This window comes from Anopheles marshallii, chromosome 2 (assembly GCF_943734725.1).
Source record: "Anopheles marshallii chromosome 2, idAnoMarsDA_429_01, whole genome shotgun sequence".
In the NCBI taxonomy this organism is placed as follows: domain Eukaryota; kingdom Metazoa; phylum Arthropoda; class Insecta; order Diptera; family Culicidae; genus Anopheles; species Anopheles marshallii.
Genome location: NC_071326.1, coordinates 5,596,311 through 5,620,626, shown reverse-complemented (window position 1 = coordinate 5,620,626; position 24,316 = coordinate 5,596,311). Strand labels below are relative to the sequence as shown.

Sequence of the window (24,316 nt, the reverse complement as noted above, 5' to 3'; positions counted from 1 at the left end):
CTCTAGATGGTTGAGAGCTCTTAGGAAAACATCCCTGCAATAAGAACACACTGGCTAAAGAACCATTCCTTATCACGACTAAACAGGGCCTGCCTTCCATTCGAATCAATCGATATCTGTATCTAAAAAAAGGCAACATACCCACACAGTCAAACACATCAAAGAGTCATTCAACCTATTATCACTTTCTCAAAAACCTTTCATCGCTCAGATTGCGCGCAAAACCACTTCCTTCGCCTGTGAGCGTGCTTTCGCCATTCCGTAACATTTAGCGAACCTACCGGTTGGCACTTTGCCGAAAATATATTGCAACCCATCGGCACGCGATTTTGGGACCCCAAATCGCATAGGGCCATTTTATTGAAGCACGGCTCACAATTTGCATAAGGATGTGACGAAACGACGAACGCCGGCAGTGCCCGGGTGCACTCGGCACCCGGTGGATCAAGTTTTGTTCCGAAATTGGTCCAACATCTCCAAAACTATCGATTGAAATATATATGGCGGGGCACATGATTTATGTGGCGTGAAGCGGTTTCGGTGCACTTGGGGAGCAAAACAGGGGAAAGAGCTATTAAAAAGTGGCACAACAGAAGGAGGGGGGTGGTGGCGACGGTGAAAGGTGGATAGGGTGGGGAAGTGTGAAATTGAATTCTATCCATCCGATGGATAGAACTGCTGCCACGTGAGGGAAAATGGTTTTATTATCACCCAGTTTTAGTGTGCAGCGGGACCATTTGCATCGGGCCGGGCCCTAGCGTGCTTCAGGCTCATTACGCCTATGCCGGGTGTTGGTTCGGTGTTGGTTTGTTTGGTACCCCTAAAGGCTGCACGATGATGCGATTTACACCTTCGCCACGTCACGTGTGCTGGTGTGTTTATGTAGATTGGCGGAGGCGAATATCATAAATGGACATCTAAATTGCTTCGTTTGCCGTGCACGCAGCTTCAAGGTGAGCGTGATTACACTGCCATCCTGTAAGTATCTCCTGCGAAAACATTCATCCATCATGGAAGGTACCCGTGACTCGGCGCCGGAGCAAGAGGCCGATCGGAGTAATTTGCACCACGAGCCACTCGATCAAGGCTACGCTCTGTCCCGATGTCCTTCCCGCTATCGAACGCAACGTGGTTCGCTTTATAAAATAAAAACGCCAATCCACGGAGCAGAAGTTTTTTTTCGCAAACAACCATCACGGGCGCGGTGTTGATTGACAGCGAGGATTGGCTGCACTAATACCATCGTGACGAAAATCTAAAATACCCTCCCACCATGGCAGATTCGGAGGTGCGATCGAGTCCACAACTCCACAGCAGATATAGTGCCGCTGAAACATTATAAACAATCGTGCTAATTACATTTTTACATACGATGCACATGGTAGTTGGGAAAAATAGATCAAGTTAGCACAGTTTAGCACACGAAAAAATTTACCATCCCTGTTCCATGTCCTGCTGTCATGTCCAAATTCATATACGCATGACATGTGAAGGTCAACCGAAACACCTACGGTGCCAATGGCAATACCAAGGAGATACTGACACGTTTGCTGCGTGTACTGTACGAATTATGATTTGAAAAGTTTTGCCCGTTTCACCGGCACCTTTTTCAATCAGGGTACGTAAACCTGCGCGGGACAACGGGCACATCGGTACCGAAGGCGGCAAACAATGTAATAATTTACTTCCATTGCCAGCGCGTATCATGTTAACCTGCCGTAGCCACAAACTGATTGAAAAGGTAACGCGATGTTTCCGTGCGGGAACTATTATAAAACAGTAATAACTGCTCACTCTTTCAATTGCGTTTTGTAGTGGCAAATGTATGATTTACAAGGCCGTTTACTTTTTACAATGTGCGAAGGTTGTGCCAAATGCATTGTATGTTGGAGATGTAAAGCTTTTTCTGCAGTCTTCCAGGTGTACCTATGCCTGTTATAAATAAATATCAATCAAATTTGATATTTAATATCCGTCTTTAGTAATGGGATTAACAAGGATAACCCTAAATTTCCCTGTATGTTTGCTTCTTGTACAAAGTACCAGGGGACTCCATTGAATGTTTGTACTAGAATGGAAATGTGTACTAACAATCCAACGTTGTCGAGTGTGAAAAAGTTTACGATCACTTTATATACACGAAATTCATGCAAACTTTACAAGTCTGTTTAGAAATTTTAATAATATTCTTCAGCTGCTGGTACCTCTGTTACACCTAACCTCACAAAAAGCAATCAAACATCACTTCAATTTGATTGGCAGCCATCATTACGGCGAATGTCAAACAACACACACCCTTATGTGCACACTTCAAACAGTAGTTGGAATGGTGTTTTCTCCATTTTGCCATTTTTTTAAACCATTTTACACACCCGCACACGTACCTGCGTACGGTACAAAACTGATAACGAAACGCTCGTTAATGTCACAAACACCACCGTACAAAATCACGACACGACCGTGCGGCACAAAACAATCTCTGCCAAACCCGTGATGGACGTACCGGCTGGCCGTAGCCACTCGAGCGGTGGCCCGCTTCCGTTAAATTTAGAACCCCTTGGTTTTTATTTTAGCCCCCTTTTTCGCTTCATTCGCCTGTCAAACACGATCCGGTTTCCCGGGGGAATTGAGGTCTTTTGTGGAACAAACACCGCACACAGCTGCCACCGCCACCTGACATAGTAAACTGGGAGTGCCGGCGGCGCTAAACGAATGATCGGAGCTGGTGGTAATGATCGGGTGGCTTCATTAAAACGCAAGTCCCTCACCCGGATGCTCCGCGGAAGGACACTCTGCACACATTTGCTATCAGCTGTAAAATCGAGGATTATTGATTAGGTATCCATCACCCGGCCAAAACGTCGAATATCAGGAACCTTATCAGTGACTAAACGAATTCTTGAGAATAGTCCGGACTCTGCCAAGAAGACTGGGAATTGATTTTGCAGACAGTGGACTTATTAGAAATAATCTCTCATTTATACGTCTTATACGTCCACATATAATTATGCCTCGAGTGACTACTCTCACATTAGCCGAGGTTTTGCTTTCATCGCCACCGGCCGAGATTGTAGCGCGAAAAACAAAAACGCAAAATAATGAAAATTCGTTCCAACCATCCAACGAACTAACATCCTTGACGCCGCATGCAAGAGAACACCGTCAGCGGGTACTGCAATCAAGCAAACGGTCGGCTCCACTCGTCACCGCCCGAACCTCCGTCCGCAAGCTGAAGTGCGCCAGCCCAAATAAGACACCCCAAACAAACACCCCGCCCGGTGTGGTGTGGCGTGGCGTGTTTATTGCACCACTTCTGCCGGTGCGGCGCATCAAATTCAGCAACACTGCTCACAACCAGGAGAGGGCACTACGGCCGGGACGAAAGGATAGCGAACCGTTGTTGGCAACAACGCTCAACTTGCCATCGCCGGTACTCCCCTCGCTACTGCTGGGCGCATCCACGCAAAGCCTACCATCGAATGGTGGCGGCTAACAAGTAGCCGCATAAAACTATTGGCCCAATGCTCACTTCAATCCATTCGCCAGCTGGAAGTCGTTCGTCACGGGTGGTTCAATTCTGCCCGCTCACAGGTGCTGGCCATTGGCAGATTACCCGCGTTCCTTGCCCTCCCGTACCGTGCAGGTGCAGCTGCAGCAGTGGAGCTTGGGTGGATTCCGCGAAACTCCGACGGCGAAACTCCATATTGAGTTAACACGCGAATCAATTCACACGCAGTTTAGACGTGCTGGGTGTTTGTTTACGAGTGTGTGTGTGTAGGTTTTTTTAGTGTTTCAGGTGTGTGTGTGTGTAGAGCTAGTGAAGAAGGCACTACAATTTATTTTCGTTTATAACATCAAACAGACGCACGTGTGAATGTTCATCTGCCTCAGATTTCGTGCTTCGGCTGCGTGCTGTTAGGTTTGGGCTGCGTACGTTAAAGGGGAATAGTGATAACAGATAGCTGAGCGTGATGTTTTATTCGGAAAATTCAAGAAAATCTATCTGTTGATGCTTGCTAGAGAATAGTGAAAATTCCTGCATAACACATTTAATATTTTAAAGCAGCTTACAACAAAACTTACTTGTGATACTAACGATCAGAATTCCAGTGAAACCGGTGTTGATCAGTGACATATTTTATAGACGTCTAGCGCTGACACGTGTCCTAGCTTTCAAACGTTCTAATAGACCGGCAGGGAAGGAAACAACATAAAAAAAACACGCCTACCATTGAACCATTCCAGACAAACCGTGGTGCGTGGTGCGTACAGGTGTAAATCGATGCACGTTGAGCACGCATCCAGCCAAGTGGTGTCTATCCATCGTACGCGTTAGCCATAACACGGAATTTGGGAAGTTCACGGGCCTGGTACTCAAGATTCGGAAAATGCTGACTTCCCGGCTCGATTGAGTGGTGCGATTTACGAGGCGACGGCACTTGGTGACGGAAAGCAACACGAATAAAGGCAGCTTGCAAGGTCGGTCGACGGGCCCGGCCTCGTTCGTGGTGTGGTTCTAGCGTTTCATTGTTCAGTATTTTAATGCGTACAGTTTGTTTTTCTTAGCGTTGTGAAGTTGACGAAATGAATGGTTAAGTGTGAGGTGTACTGTACAAACAAAAAAACAATAGATTATCGACAGTAGTTGAGCCGATCTCGTTTGCTGCAGTCTGTGTTACAAAAGTAGTTTTAATTCGGCACTTTCTCAAAGCAGTCCTTCTGTGTGAACTCGTGCTTTAAAACCTGCTGCATCATGGCAAAACTGAAAATAGTCGGCGGGCGGCCTATAACGATGGATGAAGCGATCGTAAGTGTGCATTTGTTTTTTAAAAGTAAAGTATAAAAGTTAAACGTTTCACGGTAGTTAATCAATTTTCACTGAAAAATAAATGTTAATGTTTAATTGTAGTAAATACTCATGCTAAGGTCCAATCTACTAACATCATATAGATGATCCGCGCAGAAATTTAATATTTCTAGAAATAAAATATCGAATACAATAAAAATACCTTCAAGTTAATTACTAAGAGAGTTAAGTTAACTAAACTAAAAGAGTTGCTAGGAGAGTGAAATAAACTGTATTCAATTTTAAGACTACTATTGTTCTACTGTTGTTATGTTGAAGAATGTTAACGTAGAAAACGATAGCTCTAAGAAAAACTTGCTGCAATAGTTCTTTATATCACCCACTAGCAGTGTTCTCTGTCAATCGTAAAATCCGGTATTTCTATGAGCTTAATCGTACCACACTACATTCCAACAAGTCGTCAAGCTTTTTGTGAGAAGTTTTGGTAATAATATTGAATTTTTAATGCCGTAATTCGGTACCAAGTAGCTCCGTTCGTAGTAAAAAGTTTCTTTAGTAAAAAGTAAAAACTAATTCTTCCTCTTTGCTGACACAACAACTCCAACAGGTCTAGGCCTCCCATTTTGTTAACATTAATAACCCGTGGCTGTCCGTTGTCAAGTCCTGCATACGGGCGATTGGCTTGGATGGGATTCCCAAGTCCTCAAGCAATATGATTATGGTATATCATTAATCTTGTAGAATGAATGTTCAGCTATGTACGAGTGTACGTACTAACTAAGCTATAATTGACTGCCGAAATAAAAGGGCGCCAATAAGGCAATTAGAAGATTCCCAGCAGAAAAAACGACGACACGTTGGAAGAAGAGATTTTTAGCAAAAATGGTGACAATTGTAGTAGTATCATAGTCATATAACACTTTACGCATCGTGATTTTGAAATAAATTTGAACTAAGTCAAGCCTAAAAAATACTGAAATGGGATTACGTAACGTATAACACTGTCTGGTCGACCTGGTGGTGTAGCTGGTAGTACGCCCAGTGTCGGTCAAAAATATTAGTGGTAGTGTCAAGCACGGACTTGACTTTCCCGCAAATTGGGAGCATCATTACTCATTACTATTAGATTTAACCAATTCATTAAAATGCTTCAAGTAAGGTAAACGAATATCGAATATCGGACGTCTTGGCTTGGATGCAGCCAGGAAAGTACGCAGCCAGTTCGCTTTTCACGTTTACGAAATCGCATCGTGTACTATCGGTTTGAAAACAATAGTTATCTAAACAAGTTTAACCATTTCAAATTTACAAGTTAAATAATTGATAAACAAATGAAGTAGAAAGTAAAATTATAAAATGGTCATGTCCACATTAAAAAAAAAAGTTGTCTATAAAATAGAAAACAATGTACTGCGTTGTCATTATACATCAATACTTTCACATCCTTTTTGGAATTAAACATCAAATACGAACACTAAACTTGTTTGTTGATGTTCTTTCTGTTGTAGGAACTGCGCCAGACGGTATTTGGATCGGCAGCCAGCCCTCCACGTGGCGAATGGACACGTACCGGATTTACGTTCGGCCCTGCAAACCAGGTAGACCAAACCCTTACGCCTACTCTATTTCCGACTCAACCTTCGTCGTTTGCTTCTCATCGACAGGAATATCCGTACGGACTGCGTACACCTCGAAATGCAACGCGAGGCATGCAGTCCGTCCTGCAGGCACACATCATCAAGCAGTTCATTTTCGACAACAAGCCCCGTGAGAAATCGGTCCCGCTCGAGGAGCTGCTCAAGCCTACCGAGGCAGAACAGGCCCTGTCCTTGTATACCGCCATGTCGGACATACTGTGGAACATTGGGGAAAAGACGAAAGCGATCGTTGCGTTGCCGGGCGAGGCGTCCCACATACCGCACAGCCACGTCTACTTTCAGGACAATGTAACGGAGAAGCTGTACTTCTTCGAGTTCACCAAGCTGGACGATCTGCAGATTTTTATGAAGCGGTATTTGCCCTACGTAAGTGTCCCATTAGACCCATTAGCCAAGAGATCCCTTTGACGCCACCTGTGTTGCTCTCCGTTTGCAGTTTACTGAAAATCCGGGCCCGGGAACATTGCTCTATCTGTACAGTGCTGTATTAACGCGAGGCATGGAGAACATGCGTAACGATTTGGATGCACCGAAGGGCGCACATCTGATGGGACCCCACGAGGAAGGTTCACTCAACGTCATTACGCTGCTGCTAACAGGTCGTGCAACACCGTACCTGCACAACGGTGTCGTGTACGTCGGTGACGAAGATCATTACGTAAGTGAGCGCCACTGCCGCAACGCGCGAACCGCATGCTAACGCACTCGATCTTCCAGGCCGTACCACAATTCGGAATTCTTAGCCGTGGTGCAATCGGTCTACTGGTTTGGGAAGGAGAAAATGAAGCGATGCGTTCCGCATCACGTATGCCCGGTTCACGGCTGAAAACTCCGGCCACACCCGTATGGGTGAGCTGCTGCTGTGGCCATTACGGCGTACTGTTCAACTCGAACCGAGAACTGCTGCGTAACTATCACGCCGAAAAGCGATTCGAGCTGCATTACTACACTTGCGCCGGTTGTTACCTTTCGATGACCGTCGATAACCGCGGACAGGACGAGGGTGGCGGCGACACCGGTGACCAGGACGGGGACCGGAAACGGGACGATATGGTGTCTACGCCGCTGGAAAGACTTATACACACGAAATGGATGGACGCCAAGATCACGTACCATGGCGCATTGCCCGCCTCGTTGAACTTCTAAAAGATAGTATGGTTATTTTGTGTGATGTTTCACCTATTAGAACGCAATAATGACGATTGTGAGCAGTGTGTTTCCGCCTTTCCTATCCCATTACGCACGTACTGGTTGCAGGTGTGCTTTCCATCTATCGGAAATAATCGTTCTGTTTTCTTTTATTGCAGTACTTGATTTCTCTCTAACCGGCTCCAACGCATACCGGCGAACTAGGTTCTGTTGGATTGGATTACACTGGAAGGAAACTGATCGCTTGCAAAACCTAAGCTAAACGTTACAATTATACCGCAAACCAACCAACCCGCCCTTAAACAGACGCACCGTTCTGCTTGCTTTTCCGAATAAATAGGGAATAAATTGTTCTGCGCTTAGTTTCCTTTTATTGGTCGTTTTAGTCAGAACGTCATCTTCATCGTGCATTCTTCTGCTACAACCGTTCACCTAAAACATTTATCATTTCGAATTTCACCAACAGTTTTGCAGCACATGAAGATACATTCTCGCGCTTATCATGTGGCTTCATGGGATGGTTTATCATTACATTTTGGCAGAGTCCTTTATGGGGAAACTACGAAGCAGAGTGGCTGTGATTCTAAGCACCAACTGAAGGTAAAGTTAATAATCCTCATAGTTTGTTCTTTCTGATGTGATGGACATTCGTGTTCGCATGTCCAATAGTAAAGTACAACGGTAACATACGATTACCCTCTGTGCCACAATGTTGCCTTTGGAGTCTAATTTACATCCTTATTGATAATTTTACCTTACCCTAGAATTACTTCAGACTTTCATGGCTATTACTATGCACAGCCTTCGAAATGCTATCGAAAAGCTTTACCACATTAGACGCTGTGGAAGAGAGTAGTTTTCCCACGAAATTTCCTTTCGAAAGAACAGAGCAAACGTTACAATATTGATAGCAATGTTTGTGACCAATTCAATCATTAGAGCGCCTCTAGAAGTTCCTCCTTTTCGCAGCAACCGCAACACAAGAAATGGTAAAAGAAAGTACCTCACCTCTATCAGTTGCTGTAGCGCTATTGATGCTAGTATGGCCAATGAACAGAGCAGTTTGTATCCGTACGATTGGTGCTGCATGCTTGCCTTCCATAACAGGAATCCACCGATTGTGTACAACGGCACTGGCAAGTACCGTGCGTACCACCAGCGTCCGAAAAAGCGATTCCATAGATAGAACGTGTAATGCCTATTGTCGGCCAATAAGTACGGATGCACGATCGTATTGTAGTGCACGATTGCAGCGAACATGACGCATACCACCGCAAGAATATACCATTTGCGCAATGCTGCTCGCAGGATTGTTTTACTTGCCGGCAATACCAAAGAAGCGCTGAACGTCGCAAAGAACAAGGCAAAATAAAACAACTGAAATAAGATATATTAACAGTATTGAAATCTTCTCCATTGGTATAGTGTGATATTGCTTACCTGTGGCAAGTGTATGGCAGCCTCGTGAGCCGATTTATCGCCTATCACTATTGAACCATTCCATATGAGAAACGCGATAAAGCCACCCATTACTACAGCGTACGCCCAGAAACGATCGATTATATCGCCAACAAGATCGAGCATACGTTTGGGAGAAAGGAATGTTTGTTTCAAGCTTCCACGAGCTACCAACAAATCGATGGCCCGCGAGCCGCAAGCGAATCCAACCCATACGATGTTAGTTTGACGCATCAGCACCGCACAGAAGCCCCAGAAAGCGGCCCAATTGTGGCGGCGTTTTTCACTGGCCAGTAGCAACAGCAGCACGGCCGTCACAGAAAGCACATCCGTGTAGTAGAGATGCGAAAAGAAATATAGAGGCGGAAGTAACGAAAGGGAACCTGTTTCCAGTAACAGTGTGGTGTAGCCTTTCTGGTTTAGAAAGCATTGTCGCAGCTTGTAAATCAGCACTACATTTACAATTGACGCGATAAAGGATGTTAGTCTCAGGTTGTACACCGAACAGGCCTCGAGGGGTCGCAAAACTAGCGCGGACACCATATATAAGCCAGGAAAAGTTGTGATCTTTGGATCCCACTAGTAAGGAAGGAGAGAAACCGAATTACAATCAATTGAACATCATAGGGGAAGTTTGTTTTTGTACTTACTACTTGAAACCGGCCGTGGCAGTAATGGTTGCCTTGCCGCAAATGAAACTCCTCATCGATAACGAGTTGTGTCGTTTCGTACACTTTGTTAAACACTAGGAATGAGAATGTTGAAAAGCCAAGCAGGCAAGCTAATGGAACTAACTTTTCGATCATCGTTTGGTCTTATCAGTGTACATTTCGGTTTAAAAACTAGACAGAAGTTGCGTTGCTGTTGAGACGTGGAGTTTGTTTACCACTCGGCAATCATTTGAGCGTAGATGATTGACAGTGTATACACAATGCATACCGCACTGCTCAAAACATTTGGAAATCTAAACGAGTTTTCGATAAATTATACTCGTACTACGATATATTTTGATTCATTAAATACGTCAAAATATTCGAGTCTTAAATATATAAACGTTTTCATTTCTTTTGCGCAATTTAATTTCTTTTCGGATATCAACAATCGCGTATCCGTAAAAAAATGATTGCTTACACGTCGGTCGGCTATTTGAAAACCCTGCAATTTCATGACAGCTGTCAACCCAAACAGGGCTTTGTTTACGTTTCTCGATGAAACGATACGTGAAATATTTCATTAGACCAGATTGAAACTCGAATAAAAACCCGTTTTTATTGCGCATACTTTACAGCAACGTTTAATAGGATAATTCACAGCAAAACCGCTCAGATTCCTTCCAGCGTAATCCAAACTGAACAACGATGCTTTGAGCTTTTTTTTCAAAATTCATTAATTGTTATTGCTCATACATTGCCAGAAGAAACATCATCCAACAAATAGCTCATTCTTCTTTTAGGAATTCAATCAAAATCTTTGTCTATTCTATCTTCCGATCATCGTAAGAAGGTTGCAGCCGGCGAATGTGTAGAAATGCAGCATTTCACTGGGCACGTGGAACGAATCCAATGTACAGGCCATCCCTTGGCTTCAGCGTCAACTGCATCGTTAGCTTTGGTTCCGGACCGGCTGAAGTTAGCTTAAAGTTACGAATAACCTTCGATACAGTACTTTTCAGCTCTAGCATCGCAAACTTTTGCCCTGCAACCGGATATATAAAACGATACCTTTCATCAACCTGTTGCACGCCATGCGTTATTCCGAAAGTACTTACCGATACAATTGCGAGGACCCGCACTGAACGGTACGTAAGCATACGGACTGGACTGTTCCATCGTACGATCCGGTGCGAACCGCTCGGGATCGAAACGCTCCGGATCGGGAAACAAGGTAGGATCTCGGTGCATGTGCATGATGCCGATGTTAAAGTTTGATCCTTCCGGCACAATTTTGTCCCCTAAAAATTGTAACCCAAGGCTTATTACGTCTAGTTCTCAAACCACATTGTACTATTGCACCTACCTAGCTCAACATTCTCGGTAAATCGACGTGCGATGATCGGTACCGGTGGATACAGTCGAAGTGACTCCTTGATCACCATCTCCAGATACTTCATATCTTGCAAATTACGATGGCTAACCGGTTTGTAAGGATCCGTTCCTGCGATGTCTACTATTTCTTGGTATGCCTTTTCCTGTACCTCCGGATGTCGGGCAAGCAGCAGTAATGTAAATGAAATCGCAATCGTGGTCGTATCGTGACCTTCAAACATGAATGTATCCACCTCCTCCTGAATTTCCTTATCCGTTAACGGTCGGCCATCAATTGTAGCTTGCAGCAGCACATCTAAGAATGCCATCCGACGCTTCGTACCTATGTCAGCCATGTCTTCATCTTCCACCGTACCACCAATCACACCGCCTCCCTGCTCCATCAACTCTTTCCGACGGGATTGAATGATCTTCGTGGTGAAATCGTGCAGCACCTTAATGATCCGATCCTGCCGTCCCTTGTCGGCGGAAAGATTGAACAGGAAGTCCACCCGTTGCCACACCTTCACGAAGCGTCCCGTAAGCACCAGGCTTAGCTCCGTAATAGCTTTCACGTACGCCGAATCGGCATCAGTTTGTGCGTTGATCGAGGTACCCATTGCCGTTTCACAAATAATGTCCAACGCTGCCAGCGTCACGTAGGGATAGATGTTCACCAACGATCCATTCGCCTCCGGACGCAATCGGTCAGCCAGTATGCAGCTCTGCTTGTGAAACACCTCGATAAACTGATCCAAAATCTTGAAGTGAAATGCTGGTGTGAGGATCTTGCGCTTGTTGAACCATTTCTGTCCGGTGCTCAGCAACAAACCGTCCCCTAGCCATGGCACGAGAAATTTGTACAGTTCGCTTTTGCGAATCTGCTTCTGGCTGCTCAGTACGGTTTCGTTGTACTTTACGTTCGTGCAGAACAGTGCTAACCGGTTCCCGATCCAGACGCGAAACAGGTTGCCGTACTTATTTCGCAGCTCCGACACGAAATCGATTATGTCTGGGAAAAGAAATATATGGGCTTGAGTGATAATGGTACGTTGACGTCAAATATTTTCTGGCGAATACTTTACACAATTGCAAATAAATTAAGTCAATCTCACCACACCTTACACTGTACATATAGAGGATGCTAATTATAATGCCTAACAAGAAGAGACATCTTTCCTCTTCGAACAGTTTTGTTAAGTTCTATTATAATAGAAACGACCTCCAACAGTTCCAGCCACACCTTGAAGTACCTTCAGGCTTTAGATTAATGTAGAGATAGAAGCAGCCCACTATCGGCAGTGGCAATGGTCCCGGGATGTTTTGGCCATACTTTAAATTTTGCCGCACCAGCAGATAGTTGATCGAGAGGATCACCACCAGAAGAGCTAACAAAATCTGTACCACCATCTCTCTCACACACAAACACTAAAAGAATCGAAGATGAATGAAACAGCTCGTTTTCGCGTCTTATTTATGCCGAACAATCGTACAGAGCGTGACCGCCGTGGTTGCGGTACCGGCGATGACTGTTGAAAGAGCTAGAAAATATGAAAGCATGTTTTACAATATTTACTACGATTGTTCGCTTGTTGTGCGCGTGTGAGTAAGCGATGGGTTTGTTTTGTACGCTGCGGTTTTGCGAGATAAGAGCGATTGCAGGCAAACGTGCAAACGTTGCGTGCGTACAACCACTGAGGCGCGAGTGTTGATGAGTACGCAAAGCAAAGCTGTAGGCTATAGTCATTGATCTCATCGCTCTGCATGCTGTACCAATACGAACTTATCGGCAGAGCGATATTGCAACAACACATCAAACCGGTGCAAACAAACAACACGACACCGTCAAGTCAATTGTGCGGTTCAAAAGGCTTACTAGTGATTAGGGCCACCTTCTCCCATCCCCCGGCCCCCACCAGTACGCCTTGTAGATTATTTTGCTGCCTTACAGCGACCCTCGGTCAGAGTGCACCGATTGCACGCCTGTTAAATTCGCACAGTCATTAAATCCAGACTAATATACTGAATTAGCAACAATTGTGAGAAAAAATTTAGCAATAAACGACAATGTACTAATCACAAACATTTATGTACCTTACAAATTTATTTTAAATACGAGTAATTAATTGAAACTTTTACCATACGGATTTTTTCCCGCATACATCAACACATTCCCCATAACAGGGATCGGCCTCGGTCCCGAAATGTTAACCGATTTTTTAAACGTCCAATCGTGGAAAACATAGCGCAGCAGAACTAGCACAACAAACGTTAATAAAAACTGCACAAACATTTTTCACAAAGTTCTGTATTGAAAGTTTGCTGTATATTTGTAACACTTTCCTCCACTGCCGAAAGTCTCTTCACTAACTAAGCGCAATTCCAACGTGTCGTACATCGTATAACAATTCGGACCAATCGTGCTTGTTATCAAACAGTTCTAATGTTAATGATTAGATAGTATACTTCCCTACCTACTACACATTACTATTGATATGGGAATAGTATCAGATAAGATACATTAATTATCGCACGGTATAAATCACCATAATATGCGATTACAGCCGAGACTTAATCTGCGCTAAATTTAGTTTAATTACCTTTCACATATTCCGACGCCTTCACTGAAAGTCTCCAGGGTGGGGACTACTCCAGCGTCGAGAACGAGATCTACTCTCAATAAAGGCTCCTGGGAATCGTCCAGTATCACAACATGTATATGTATTATCTATGTATATTATACGTTATATATCATATTATTATACGTTATATATATTATATGTTAGATAAACTGTTGTTTTGTATAGTGATTCAATTGTGATAAATAATTTCTATAAAACATCCTAGTATTGCACAAGGGATGCTTGAATGGATTTCAAAGCCCACTGTTAAACGATGGCTGAGTGACACGTGGTTGAGTGGCTGCGTACATTGGCTGCATCCGTGATTTTGAAAACTCAGGACGAAATTTATTATCATTGACGGATCACAGATTTAACTGTGCATGACAGTAGTAAATTTGGACGAATGAATGATAATATATGACATTTAAAGGGTTAGGGTTAAATTATTACTTAGTAAAGGCTTTGCTTATCCCAAAAATCAGTCAGATCAGAACTATTTTGAAACGATTGACAAAAAGCACATGACAATCGGAACATGAGCTCATGCAAGCCAGCACAAATCTTCGGATATTGAGAAGTTTACAAGTCTAATATGTAATTGCGTAATCTATACTTTACTCATTTTATTTTCTAAACAAAAAATTCGCTCACCTATCCCAGCCATTCAAGATTTTGATTAGTTTTGATTTTGATGAAGAATAAAGTATCTAATACTCGTCTAATATTCTCGCCCAAAAAAAGTTAATAAGCTCTTGACTTCAATCGAACGAAAATTCCCTGCTCGGGACGCAGAATAAGTTCAGCGATGAATGATTCATCATACTGTCCGGCCGGTGGCAATATTTCATAATGTCGCAACACTTTGCTGGTAAGGCTCTTGATTTCGGCGATGGCGAACTTCTGCCCAATGCAATTCCGTGGCCCAGCACTGAACGGCACATACTGGTACGGGTTTGACTTTTCCGCCGAGGTTTCCACGTTGAACCGCTCCGGATCAAACTTTTCCGGATTGGGGAAGAATTCGGGATTGCGACCGAGGAAAAATGGCATTATGATTGCATTCGAACCCGCCGGGAACACTTTTCCATCTGAAAGAGAATTTATGTCCAATGTGATGAGTGAAATGTGGAAAAAGGTCATGCGTGCAATATACTCACTTATTTCGACATCTTCCATCATTCTACGACCAATCATCGGTACCGATGGGAACAGTCGAAGCGTCTCCTTGATCACCAGATCCAAGTAGTGCATATCGTTGAGCATCGCTATGGTAACGGGTCGCGTACGATCGTCCCCAACAATGTTTCGCACCTCATCAAACACTTTCTGCTGTATTTCGGGATGCTTCGCAAGGTTCTGCAGCAAGAAGCTGATGGCCGATGTCGTCGTATCGTGTCCCTCGAACATGAACGTGTCGACCTCCTCGCGTATCTCGAGATCCGTCAGCGGTTGTCCATCGATTTTCGACTGCAGCAACATGTCCAAGAACGCCATCTTCTTCTTAATGCCCAAATCGTTCTCATTGATGTCGAGCGCGTTGGTGTTCCCGGACTGTAGCTCCTTTTGTCGATTCTTGATGACACTGTCTGTATATCCGTGCAACACCTTCAGCGCATCCAGCTGCTTGCGACGGTTCGAGGACAGGCGATAGAAAAACTCATACCGAATAAGGAAATTGAACAATCGTGTCTGTACCAAATTCGTTATGCTGAAAATGAGTATTTTTTGAAGCAAAACATAATTAACTGAGTTGCCAACTGCCAAACGAACGGCGCTACCTACTCCTTCACGGCCTGCACGTACTCCGATTCGGTGTTCAGCTGAGCGTTGACCTTTGTACCCATCGCGGTTTCTAGACACAAAAACCAAACCAAACGCTGAATGGTAAAATCATTGCCCGGTGCTAATCTTGGAGCTAAAACCTACCGCAGATAACATCCAACGCACACAGTGTTACGGGGCGAAAGATGTCGAACGTACTGCCCGTTTTGGCGTGCGTTCCCAGCACCTGCACGAACGTGTTGCTCTGCTGGTCGAAAACTTCCACGAACTGCTCCAGAATTTTGAAGTGAAACGTCGGTGTGATCACCTTCCGGTGTGTGTGCCACTTGCGACCACTGCTGGTCAACAGTCCTTCACCCAACCACGGACGTACGAAGTTGTACTCGATCGATTTGTCGATGTACTTGTTGCTGCTCAAAATGACCTACCAAGGGACAGTAAAATTATTGTATGCTTCTGGAAAAATACACTGTAGACTTCCGCAAACCCTACCTCGATGTCCTTGGGATCCGTCATAATGATGAGCATTTGCGTTCCCAACCACAACCGGAAACATTTGCCGTACTGCTGAATCAACCGTCCCACGGTGGGTAGAAATTCTGTAAAACATTTTACTAAAATAAATCTCTCTCCGCAACACACGAAAAAACCTTTCACCTGCAAGTCAGTTCACTCTCCTCCTTGATAAGATAACGCAAGTGCATGTCGGCGGCTACTTACCGGATGGTGTTTTGCCCGCAAAAAGCAACCCATTACCAATCAGCGGATATGCAGGTGGGCCTCCAAGTTTTCCGCTGTGCTTAAGGATTTTACTGAACTTTTCCACGTACGCGTACAGTGCCACGGAAATGACCAACGCAACGAACGTTAGCGTTGCCACGAACATGGTGAAGAATGTTTCCGGTGCTCCAAACTCCCCGAAATCAAAGTACCGACTGGTGCTTGCTTTGCGCAACGACTTCTAACGAAGGTCGATTTATTATCAGAGGACGCTAAAATTTATTAGATTAGAAATACACGAGGTGTTCCCGAGCCTGGATTGTTATTTCCAACGTAAATTTGTCGTCTCGCTTGTGATTACGAACTTACGCTCAAACACATACACTACAATAACACGAACGTATCAATGTGTATGAAAGATTCGTTAGCTAGCTTTCAACGAGACCACAAGCAACGAACCCTGTATCTCTTGTTGCTGTTTTTTTTTTCGCAAATCATGTTCTATTCTTCTTGAATCAATATTAAAAAGGTGATGAAATTATTACCATTCCTGTTTTTTTATTCAATAAATATGGCCATAAGAAACACACTCATACGCTCTCGGCCACCCTTAATACACTCTTGGTTTCAAACGCACGAACACACCATGCTCGGGTCGCAAGATTAGTTCCGCAATGAACGATTCGTCTTGCGCGTCTGCTGGTGGTAGAATCTCGTAATGACGGAGCACTTTGCTGACCAGGCTCTTCAGTTCCGCTACGGCAAACTTCTGTCCAATGCAATTCCGTGGCCCAGCACTGAACGGGATGTACTGATAGGGGTTCGTCTTTTCCGCCGACCGCTCCACATTGAACCGCTCCGGATCGAACCGTTGGGGATCTGGGAAAAAGCGAGCATCTCGGCCAAGGAAGAATGGCATAATGATCAAATTTGCACCGGCCGGGAAGATTTTCCCATCTGCAAACAGACGACATTATCAATAGTTTTAACTGCTGTTCTCACAAATACTGGTGACTATCTTACTAATTTCGGTTGTTTGTGTCATTTTCCTTCCTATCATCGGTACCGAAGGATACAGTCGAAGCGTCTCCTTGATCACCAGATCAAGATAGCTCATATCGTTCAGCATTGCCATGGTAGCGGGCCGCGTACGATCATCTCCAACAACGTTCCGTACCTCGTCAAACGCTTTCTGCTGAATGTCGGGATTTTTCGCTAAACTCAGCAGTAGAAAACTAATGGCCGATGTCGTCGTATCGTGTCCCTCGAACATGAACGTGTCCACCTCCTCGCGTATCTCAAGATCCGTCAGCGGACGGCCATCGATCGTCGCCTGCAGCAACATGTCCAGGAATGCCATACGCTTCTTGATGCCAAGATCCTGATCGCTGCCCTCTTCCATTTCGTCCATGTGCGCGTTAGCTTCCAGCTGCTGACGCCGTCCCTTAATCACACTGTCCGTATAGTCGTGCAGAATCTTTAGAACCTTCCGTTGCCTGCGACAGTTTGCGGACAGGCGAAAGAAAATGTCGTACCGTATCAGAAAGTCGTAAAATCTCAGCTGTATGAGATTTGTGATCCTGAAAAAGAAAAGTGGTTGCGAAGAAAACAACAAAGTGTTTCAATAGATCTACTACGGTGGTTCACATTCCTTGCCATACTCTTTCACTGCCAGCACATAGTTGGACGTGGAGTTAATCTGTGCATTCACTTTCGTTCCCATGGCTGACTCTAGGGTAATCGAAAAAAATCAGGTGGTTTTTTCGAGCAGTGCTGGAACGTACCAATGTCTTACCACAAATTACATCCAATGCGCACAGTGTCACCTGTGGGAAGATGTCGAAGGATTTGCCCGATTCCGCAAATGGTTGCAGCATCTTGATGAAGGTTGTGCTTTGACGGTCGAATATCTCCACAAACTGTTCCAGAATCTTGAAGTGAAATGTTGGGGTGATCACTTTGCGGTGGGTGTGCCATTTTCGTCCACGACTCGTGAGCAAACCCTCTCCCAGCCATGGGCGAATAAAGTCGTACTCTGTTGACTTATCGATATATTTTGGACTGCTCAACAATATCTGGTTTTAAAGATGTTAAGTTAAATACAAAGAAAAGAACGCTTTTAGGTACGTTAATATCTAATTTGATCGTTAATTTTGTTGATTGAACCTAATTAATAGTCGATGATCATTAACTTTACACAAACAAGTCATCCCAAAAAAAAAACCTCCTCACAATCCTTTATTGCACAGACAATGAGAAAACTGGTTCTATTGATTTTTTCTACAACGAACTTTAAACGACACTTTTTGTTACTGATTTTACAGCCGCAATAAAACGTAACATGCAATGCTGTACTAAACCGGCGCCAAACGACAAAAACATGCACTACACATAGCATCATCACATCATTCATTGCAATTAATCTTCCACTCATCCATTAGCCACACCGTGAAACTTGAACCAGTCCAAGCGTGGTCTCCATGCGGTGTAACGCGCTCCGTTCGACCGTGGCATTGAGTTTCAGATTCACGGACAGCAATATGCATTTGCAGTAGTTTCGTTTTTTTTTCTACACATCTCGTCAGGGTTAGAGGAGGCAACTGGGCGTTACCAGTATACTATTACCGAGCTGATGTTAATTCGCGACAGGGCACATACCTCGATATCCTTTGGATCGACTATGACGATCGCCAGCTGGGTACCGATCCATACCCGAAAACAATCACCATACTGCTTCAGCAGCTCACCAATGATGCGTAGAAATTCTGAGAATGAAATAAACACACAGCACAATAAATGCAGCGCATCTGATGCATCACGATCGCACTAAATTCTCGCACCGGCGTGAGAATGTTAGAACGGCGCGGTGGTGTATTGGTAGCAGAACCGGTTTTCATACGACAGGACTGGTCCAAAATCCCATCCGGACCAATTCCTCGTCTATTTCACTAACTGTCCGGCTTACCACGCCACGCATGACCTACTAAGGTGGTCATTAAGCAAAGAAGATGCGAGGATTTTCCCTTACCAGCGGGAGATTTGTTCAAAAACAATAAACCACTGCCGACGATTGGATACGCTGGTGGACCTCCCAACTTTCCCGTGTGCTTGAGCATCTCGCCAAACCGCTGGTAGAGCCACAGCACAACCAGCGCGGCTAGTGCCAGCAGTGCCGCCGCCACCAGGGAGAAAACCATTGTTGCAGTTCACTAGCCACCACTTAGTCCTCCGACTTCTAATCAATCACTGAGCAGCTCCCGACGGCCGACGTCCGTTGCCATTTATTCTTTACCGCTTGCCACATTAGAACGATCGTGCTCGCGAAGGCAAGTGCAGTCAGTGGCTGAACTTGACATGTTGGCGCGGCTGCTACACTTAACGCGGTAGCCTCCGTAGCCTACCTACCCACGCGTTGCCTCGCTTCCAGCTGCAGTATTTTGCAAGGAAGGTTTACTAGTTTGCAGCGCTGGTAGGAAGCTAGAGTACTATTGCCTGGGTCCGCACGGTGTGGAGCGTACAAGTTCATGCACACGCTAGAGGCCATTTAATCATTGCTCATTTCCGATATAAAAGGTGTAAACTTTGCAGCAGCAAGTGTTTGTTGCTCTCTGTAAACGAGTTTTATTCTTCAACCGGCTAATGTATTGCGTAGTTATTACATAAGTGTAATAATAACGTATTATAATACTTGTACTACACTGTCGCATACTAACGAGCTGAATAGCATGACGTAAACAGAGGATGGTTGCAATATTGTCTTTTTCTTTGCGTGAATCTTACAACCAGCAGTGTCTTATCGCTGTGCGAACTTGCAGGCGCATGGAAGCCGCCCTTACCCTACTTTTGATAATGCGATAACCCAAAAAGAATCCTGCTGTAATGCGTGCTCGCGAAAGTAAGTCAGTTATAAATGGTTGATCTAGAAACAACGAACCAAGATCAAGCGCATGTTTTCTCACAACAATGACATCCACAGTTGTTGTATCGGTTTTGTGTTCTTTATTTCATTTTCCATTTCCACGACATGTTTTTTCCAACTTTGGAACGCATGCAACTACGTTTCAGACACTTGTTTACTCAAGTGTTCAAACGTTCACACCCGTTAAATTAAGATCCCTCCGGTAAGTACAGTATCTTCATGATTATTCCCAAACACCGTAATTCCACTGCATAAGTCAACCCCATCAGTAAACACGTGGCTTAACCCGTATCGGCACTCCATGTTCTGGGCGGAGAATAAGCTCCGCTATGAACGTCTCCTCGTGCGGTTCTACCGATGGAAGAATCTCGTAGTTCCGCAACACTTTGCTGGTAAGGCTCTTCAGTTCCGCTACGGCAAACTTCTGTCCAATGCAATTCCGTGGCCCGGCACTGAACGGCACGTACTGATAGGGGTTCGTCTTTTCCGCCGAGGTTTCCACATTGAACCGCTCCGGGTCAAACTTCTCCGGATTGGGGAAGTAATCGGGATCGCGTCCCAGGAAGAATGGGAACATCACCACATTACTACCAGCTGGGAATATTTTACCATCTTAAAAGAAGCGAATAAACCTTAGATTAATTCTTGCGAACGAATTACCCAGGGAATTACGGTAATTACTTACTGATTTCGGTATTTTGCAACATCTTTCTTCCAAACATCGGTACCGATGGGTACAGTCGAAGCGTTTCCTTGATCACCAGATCCAAGTAGTGCATATCGTTCAGCATCGTCATGGTAACGGGTTGTTTGCGATCATCGCCCACAATATTGCGCACCTCGTTGAACGCTTTCTCCTGTACGTCGGGATTTTTCGCTAAACTCAGCAATATGAAGCTGATGGCCGATGTCGTCGTGTCGTGTCCCTCGAACATGAACGTGTCCACCTCCTCGCGTATCTCAAGATCCGTCAGCGGACGGCCATCGATCGTCGCCTGCAGCAGCATGTCCAGGAATGCCATACGCTTCTTCAACCCTACGGTATCCCCCTGGGCATCGTTTGCTTGATCGGTTGGCTTACTTTCGCTCAGTTCCTTACGTCTTGCCTGTATCACGCTATCCGTGTACCCGTGAAGGATGGCTAGCGCTTTGCGTTGCCTTCGCCGGTTGGCAGAAAAGCGGAAAAAGAACTCATACCTTATTACGAAGTCATAGATACGGAGCTGTATTAAGTTGGTGATTCTGCACACAAAAAAAGATTGAGACCCAACCCAATATAAATTAAAGCGCTTCAAGTTACTACCGACACGAAACTACTAACTCTTTAACCGCCTTCACGTATTGAGACTCTGAGTTCATCTGCGCATTCACCTTTGTTCCCATTGCCGACTCTGCGGAGACACATGAAAGAAATACGAACTCACGTAAATCACGGCTAGTGCGGCTACAACCCCCGTGATTACCTTACCGCATATAACGTCCAGTGCGCACAGTGTCACCAGCGGGAACACATCGAACGTTTCGCCCGATTTCGCAAACAGACGCAGTATGTCCACGAACGTATTACCCTGCTGGTCGAAGATTTCTACAAACTGTTCCAGAATTTTGAAGTGAAACGTTGGGGTAATGATTTTCCGTCGCGTTTGCCACTTGCGACCACGGCTTATCAACAGCCCTTCACCTAACCATGGGCGGATAAAGTCATACTCGCTGGATTTTTCTATGTACTTTGGGCTGCTGAGCAGGACCTGAAACGTACGGCAAAAAAATTCTTGATGTTACTTGTTTGCTTAACTTTATTTTAAGCCTTTTTTTAATCTGTTTTGGACCCATGTACTTTCCAAAGCTATTCTACACTTCAGGCATGCACATCTCACATTCTCCTTTAGAGAACAATTGATCATCGTAATTTACTGTTGTTTCGCAAACATTCTCACGATAGATACACTAGCACGCTTACGAAGCATGCAATTAAAATTAAAATTAATTTGAATAACACTGAACACTCAATGTGCAGTTCTTATCGTTCCACATCAGATCTCACTGTCGACAAGGGGGCTTTACACGCCATTTTTATTTACTGATAAGATCGCTAATCAATAGTTCAAGTATGCTTTACGCACATTATTGCATCGCAGCGTTTGTCTGAAAGTGAATCTATGTCATCAGTTGCGTCTCGTCTAATGTTTAACGTTTGCAATGCAAATATCTTTGTGCATCTCCTCTCCTGCCGATACGTGACGCGAAATAGTAATCGTCGCATGCGTGGACGACATATTGAGCACTTCGCACTTGCTGCAATCAAATGTACTTTCGTATGACATATGACGGTGCATTCGCAACCGTAAGCAATGCAAACAAACATTGCGCACTCAAACCAACACGCTGCTTATCTTCCGTTTTTGTTTTGCTACATGTAACCCTTTTTCGAATGGCCCTTCCCGTTACAAACCCGTTGCCACTACTCACCTCAATGTCCTTCGGATCGGTAACGAGCACGATCAGCTGTGTTCCAAGCCAAACACGCAAACATTTGCCATACTGTGCGATCAGCCTCCCGAGCAGTTGAAGGAACTCTGTAATGTATTTGCTTTGTTTTTAAAACAACCTCTACAGACACTAACACCACAACGATCAATCGTTCGGCGATCGTTCATTTCGGCACAACCGAACTGACCACACTAACCGGCGGGAGTTTTGTAGATAAACAGTAGTCCATTGCCGACCAGCGGGTATGCCACGGGTCCACCGAGTTTGCCGGCGTACCGTAGCGCACTGCCAAAATTGGCCACCGTCCACCAAATAGCGATCGACAGCAGCAACGCCACACCGCTCACGATGATCGCCAACATGATGCCCAAAGCTGCAGTACGTTACACCCGCGATGCGCGTTCCGAATCGTAATCGTTGTTTCCGCTTCGGTTGGCTGGTGCGAGTCAACCGTCCACCGTACACAGCCGCGACTCGACGAATGCGGACGGAATGCGTCTCCACCGCGTGCCGAACGTGACAAGAACGCTCATCGCGTCACCTTTCCGCTCGTGTGCGTGTGTACGTGTAATACGGCGACTGTAGAATCAAGTTAACCTTACAAAAGAAAAAATCGCGCCAGAATCAAACAAAAGCCGCACACAACGATGCAAAGCCGCCACATTAACCTGTCACGATTAACCGACGATCGGTTTACGATCGTGAAGTTTTTTTTTATTCGCGCTTGCGTACATTCGCGAATGTAATCTTTCGAGCAGTAGATCGACCAAACGCACACACACCCACATGACATTAAGGGTAGTTTCTAGGGGATGGTAACTCGGGCAGCCACGTGCTTTTTTTTGGTTTCAAAGTCAAATATTCTAAAGCAATTCTAAATGACAACCCTCACTCCATCGAAATATTCTTGAGCAGAGTGGTGTTGAATAAATTACCGCAAACCTGATACCAAAGTTCGATCCACATAATTTTATACACATACTCACGCATAAATTATCTCTCTTTAATTCTGCCGAGAACAGAACTTTGTATCGAGATATCACATTTAGAATCTTTCACAGCGAAAAGACTACACAGAACATTATTAGAAAAACGCATCATTACGAAACAGTTTAACGGTTGCAAAACAGGCAAGTCATTAAGTCAATTAACGTAATTATCTGTAAGGCAGGCGATGCTGTAGAAATAGCTAATACACTTTTAACTTGTACTTCATCAGTACTAGCTGGTCGTGTAGAAATAGTTCCTTGTTTGACCAAACCGGTCGCTTGGATATTAAACCATGTTTAAGAATATAATTGTCTTAAGGAAAAAATCGTCTTTCGCAAATCGATGTTGGGGTATAAGGTGAAACTTTTCATAATTTTTTAAGGGTTACTTTGCGGTATGCACAATACAGGCGTGATGTATGGAAACAGTTAATGTTATCGGGCAGCCCGTTAAGGATGTTATCGGGCAGCCCGTTAAGGATGTTATCGGGCAGCCCGTTAAGGATGTTATCGGGCAGCCCGTTAAGGATGTTATCGGGCAGCCCGTTAAGGATGTTATCGGGCAGCCCGATAAGGATGTTATCGGGCAGCCCGTTAAGGATGTTATCGGGCAGCCCGTTAAGGATGTTATCGGGCAGCCCGTTAAGGATGTTATCGGGCAGCCCGTTAAGGATGTTATCGGGCAGCCCGATAAGG

The 24,316-nt window shown here is 44.7% G+C and overlaps 5 protein-coding genes across 5 annotated transcripts; 1 reads left to right on the top strand and 4 right to left on the bottom strand.

The window, feature by feature from the left end:
* Window positions 1–4,753: 4,753 nt before the first annotated feature.
* On the top strand, window positions 4,754–7,611 carry LOC128706988 (inactive ubiquitin carboxyl-terminal hydrolase MINDY-4B). Its single transcript, XM_053801932.1, has 5 exons — window positions 4,754–4,807; window positions 6,316–6,405; window positions 6,472–6,831; window positions 6,902–7,123; window positions 7,183–7,611. The coding sequence occupies exons 1-5, from the start codon at window positions 4,754–4,756 to the stop codon at window positions 7,609–7,611; spliced, it is 1,155 nt and encodes a 384-aa protein (XP_053657907.1).
* Window positions 7,612–8,439: 828 nt separating this feature from the next.
* On the bottom strand, window positions 8,440–9,878 carry LOC128707725 (putative Dol-P-Glc:Glc(2)Man(9)GlcNAc(2)-PP-Dol alpha-1,2-glucosyltransferase). The gene is made up of 3 exons (XM_053802684.1): window positions 9,723–9,878; window positions 9,055–9,651; window positions 8,440–8,991 (listed from the first exon to the last, which is right to left on the bottom strand). Exons 1-3 carry the CDS (start codon window positions 9,876–9,878, stop codon window positions 8,440–8,442), a joined length of 1,305 nt encoding a protein of 434 aa, XP_053658659.1.
* A 731-nt stretch (window positions 9,879–10,609) lies between these two features.
* LOC128709655 (cytochrome P450 4d2-like) lies at window positions 10,610–12,506 on the bottom strand. The gene is made up of 4 exons (XM_053804661.1): window positions 12,350–12,506; window positions 11,089–12,108; window positions 10,841–11,023; window positions 10,610–10,767 (listed from the first exon to the last, which is right to left on the bottom strand). The coding sequence occupies exons 1-4, from the start codon at window positions 12,504–12,506 to the stop codon at window positions 10,610–10,612; spliced, it is 1,518 nt and encodes a 505-aa protein (XP_053660636.1).
* A 1,865-nt stretch (window positions 12,507–14,371) lies between these two features.
* On the bottom strand, window positions 14,372–19,419 carry LOC128709653 (uncharacterized). Its single transcript, XM_053804659.1, is given in 12 exon segments — window positions 14,372–14,808; window positions 14,878–15,428; window positions 15,503–15,572; window positions 15,647–15,926; window positions 15,995–16,101; window positions 16,223–16,463; window positions 16,842–17,179; window positions 17,246–17,802; window positions 17,884–17,953; window positions 18,018–18,297; window positions 18,881–18,987; window positions 19,251–19,419. Coding segments are annotated over 12 exon segments (3,207 nt in total).
* Window positions 19,420–20,406: 987 nt separating this feature from the next.
* On the bottom strand, window positions 20,407–22,996 carry LOC128719752 (cytochrome P450 4d1-like). The gene is made up of 6 exons (XM_053813383.1): window positions 22,828–22,996; window positions 22,611–22,717; window positions 21,610–21,889; window positions 21,463–21,532; window positions 20,827–21,383; window positions 20,407–20,753 (listed from the first exon to the last, which is right to left on the bottom strand). The coding sequence occupies exons 1-6, from the start codon at window positions 22,991–22,993 to the stop codon at window positions 20,407–20,409; spliced, it is 1,527 nt and encodes a 508-aa protein (XP_053669358.1). The 5' UTR covers window positions 22,994–22,996.
* Between the last annotated feature and the right edge of the window lie 1,320 nt (window positions 22,997–24,316).

Excerpts from the sequence above, each read along its gene's own strand:
- LOC128706988 (XM_053801932.1), top strand. The coding sequence starts at position 4,754 with ATGGCAAAACTGAAAATAGTCGGCGGGCGGCCTATAACGATGGATGAA. Across the intron at positions 4,808-6,315 it reads TAACGATGGATGAAGCGATC|GAACTGCGCCAGACGGTATT; the intron begins GTAAGTGTGCAT and ends TTTCTGTTGTAG. Across the intron at positions 6,406-6,471 it reads CGTTCGGCCCTGCAAACCAG|GAATATCCGTACGGACTGCG; the intron begins GTAGACCAAACC and ends TCTCATCGACAG.
- LOC128707725 (XM_053802684.1), bottom strand. The coding sequence starts at position 9,878 with ATGATCGAAAAGTTAGTTCCATTAGCTTGCCTGCTTGGCTTTTCAACA. Across the intron at positions 9,652-9,722 it reads GCCACGGCCGGTTTCAAGTA|TGGGATCCAAAGATCACAAC; the intron begins GTAAGTACAAAA and ends CTTCCTTACTAG. Across the intron at positions 8,992-9,054 it reads CTGCCATACACTTGCCACAG|TTGTTTTATTTTGCCTTGTT; the intron begins GTAAGCAATATC and ends ATCTTATTTCAG.
- LOC128709655 (XM_053804661.1), bottom strand. The coding sequence starts at position 12,506 with ATGGTGGTACAGATTTTGTTAGCTCTTCTGGTGGTGATCCTCTCGATC. Across the intron at positions 12,109-12,349 it reads CATTAATCTAAAGCCTGAAG|ACATAATCGATTTCGTGTCG; the intron begins GTACTTCAAGGT and ends TTCTTTTCCCAG. Across the intron at positions 11,024-11,088 it reads TACCGAGAATGTTGAGCTAG|GGGACAAAATTGTGCCGGAA; the intron begins GTAGGTGCAATA and ends TACAATTTTTAG.
- LOC128719752 (XM_053813383.1), bottom strand. The coding sequence starts at position 22,993 with ATGTTGGCGATCATCGTGAGCGGTGTGGCGTTGCTGCTGTCGATCGCT. Across the intron at positions 22,718-22,827 it reads TATCTACAAAACTCCCGCCG|AGTTCCTTCAACTGCTCGGG; the intron begins GTTAGTGTGGTC and ends AATACATTACAG. Across the intron at positions 21,384-21,462 it reads TACGTGAAGGCGGTTAAAGA|AATCACCAACTTAATACAGC; the intron begins GTTAGTAGTTTC and ends TTTTGTGTGCAG.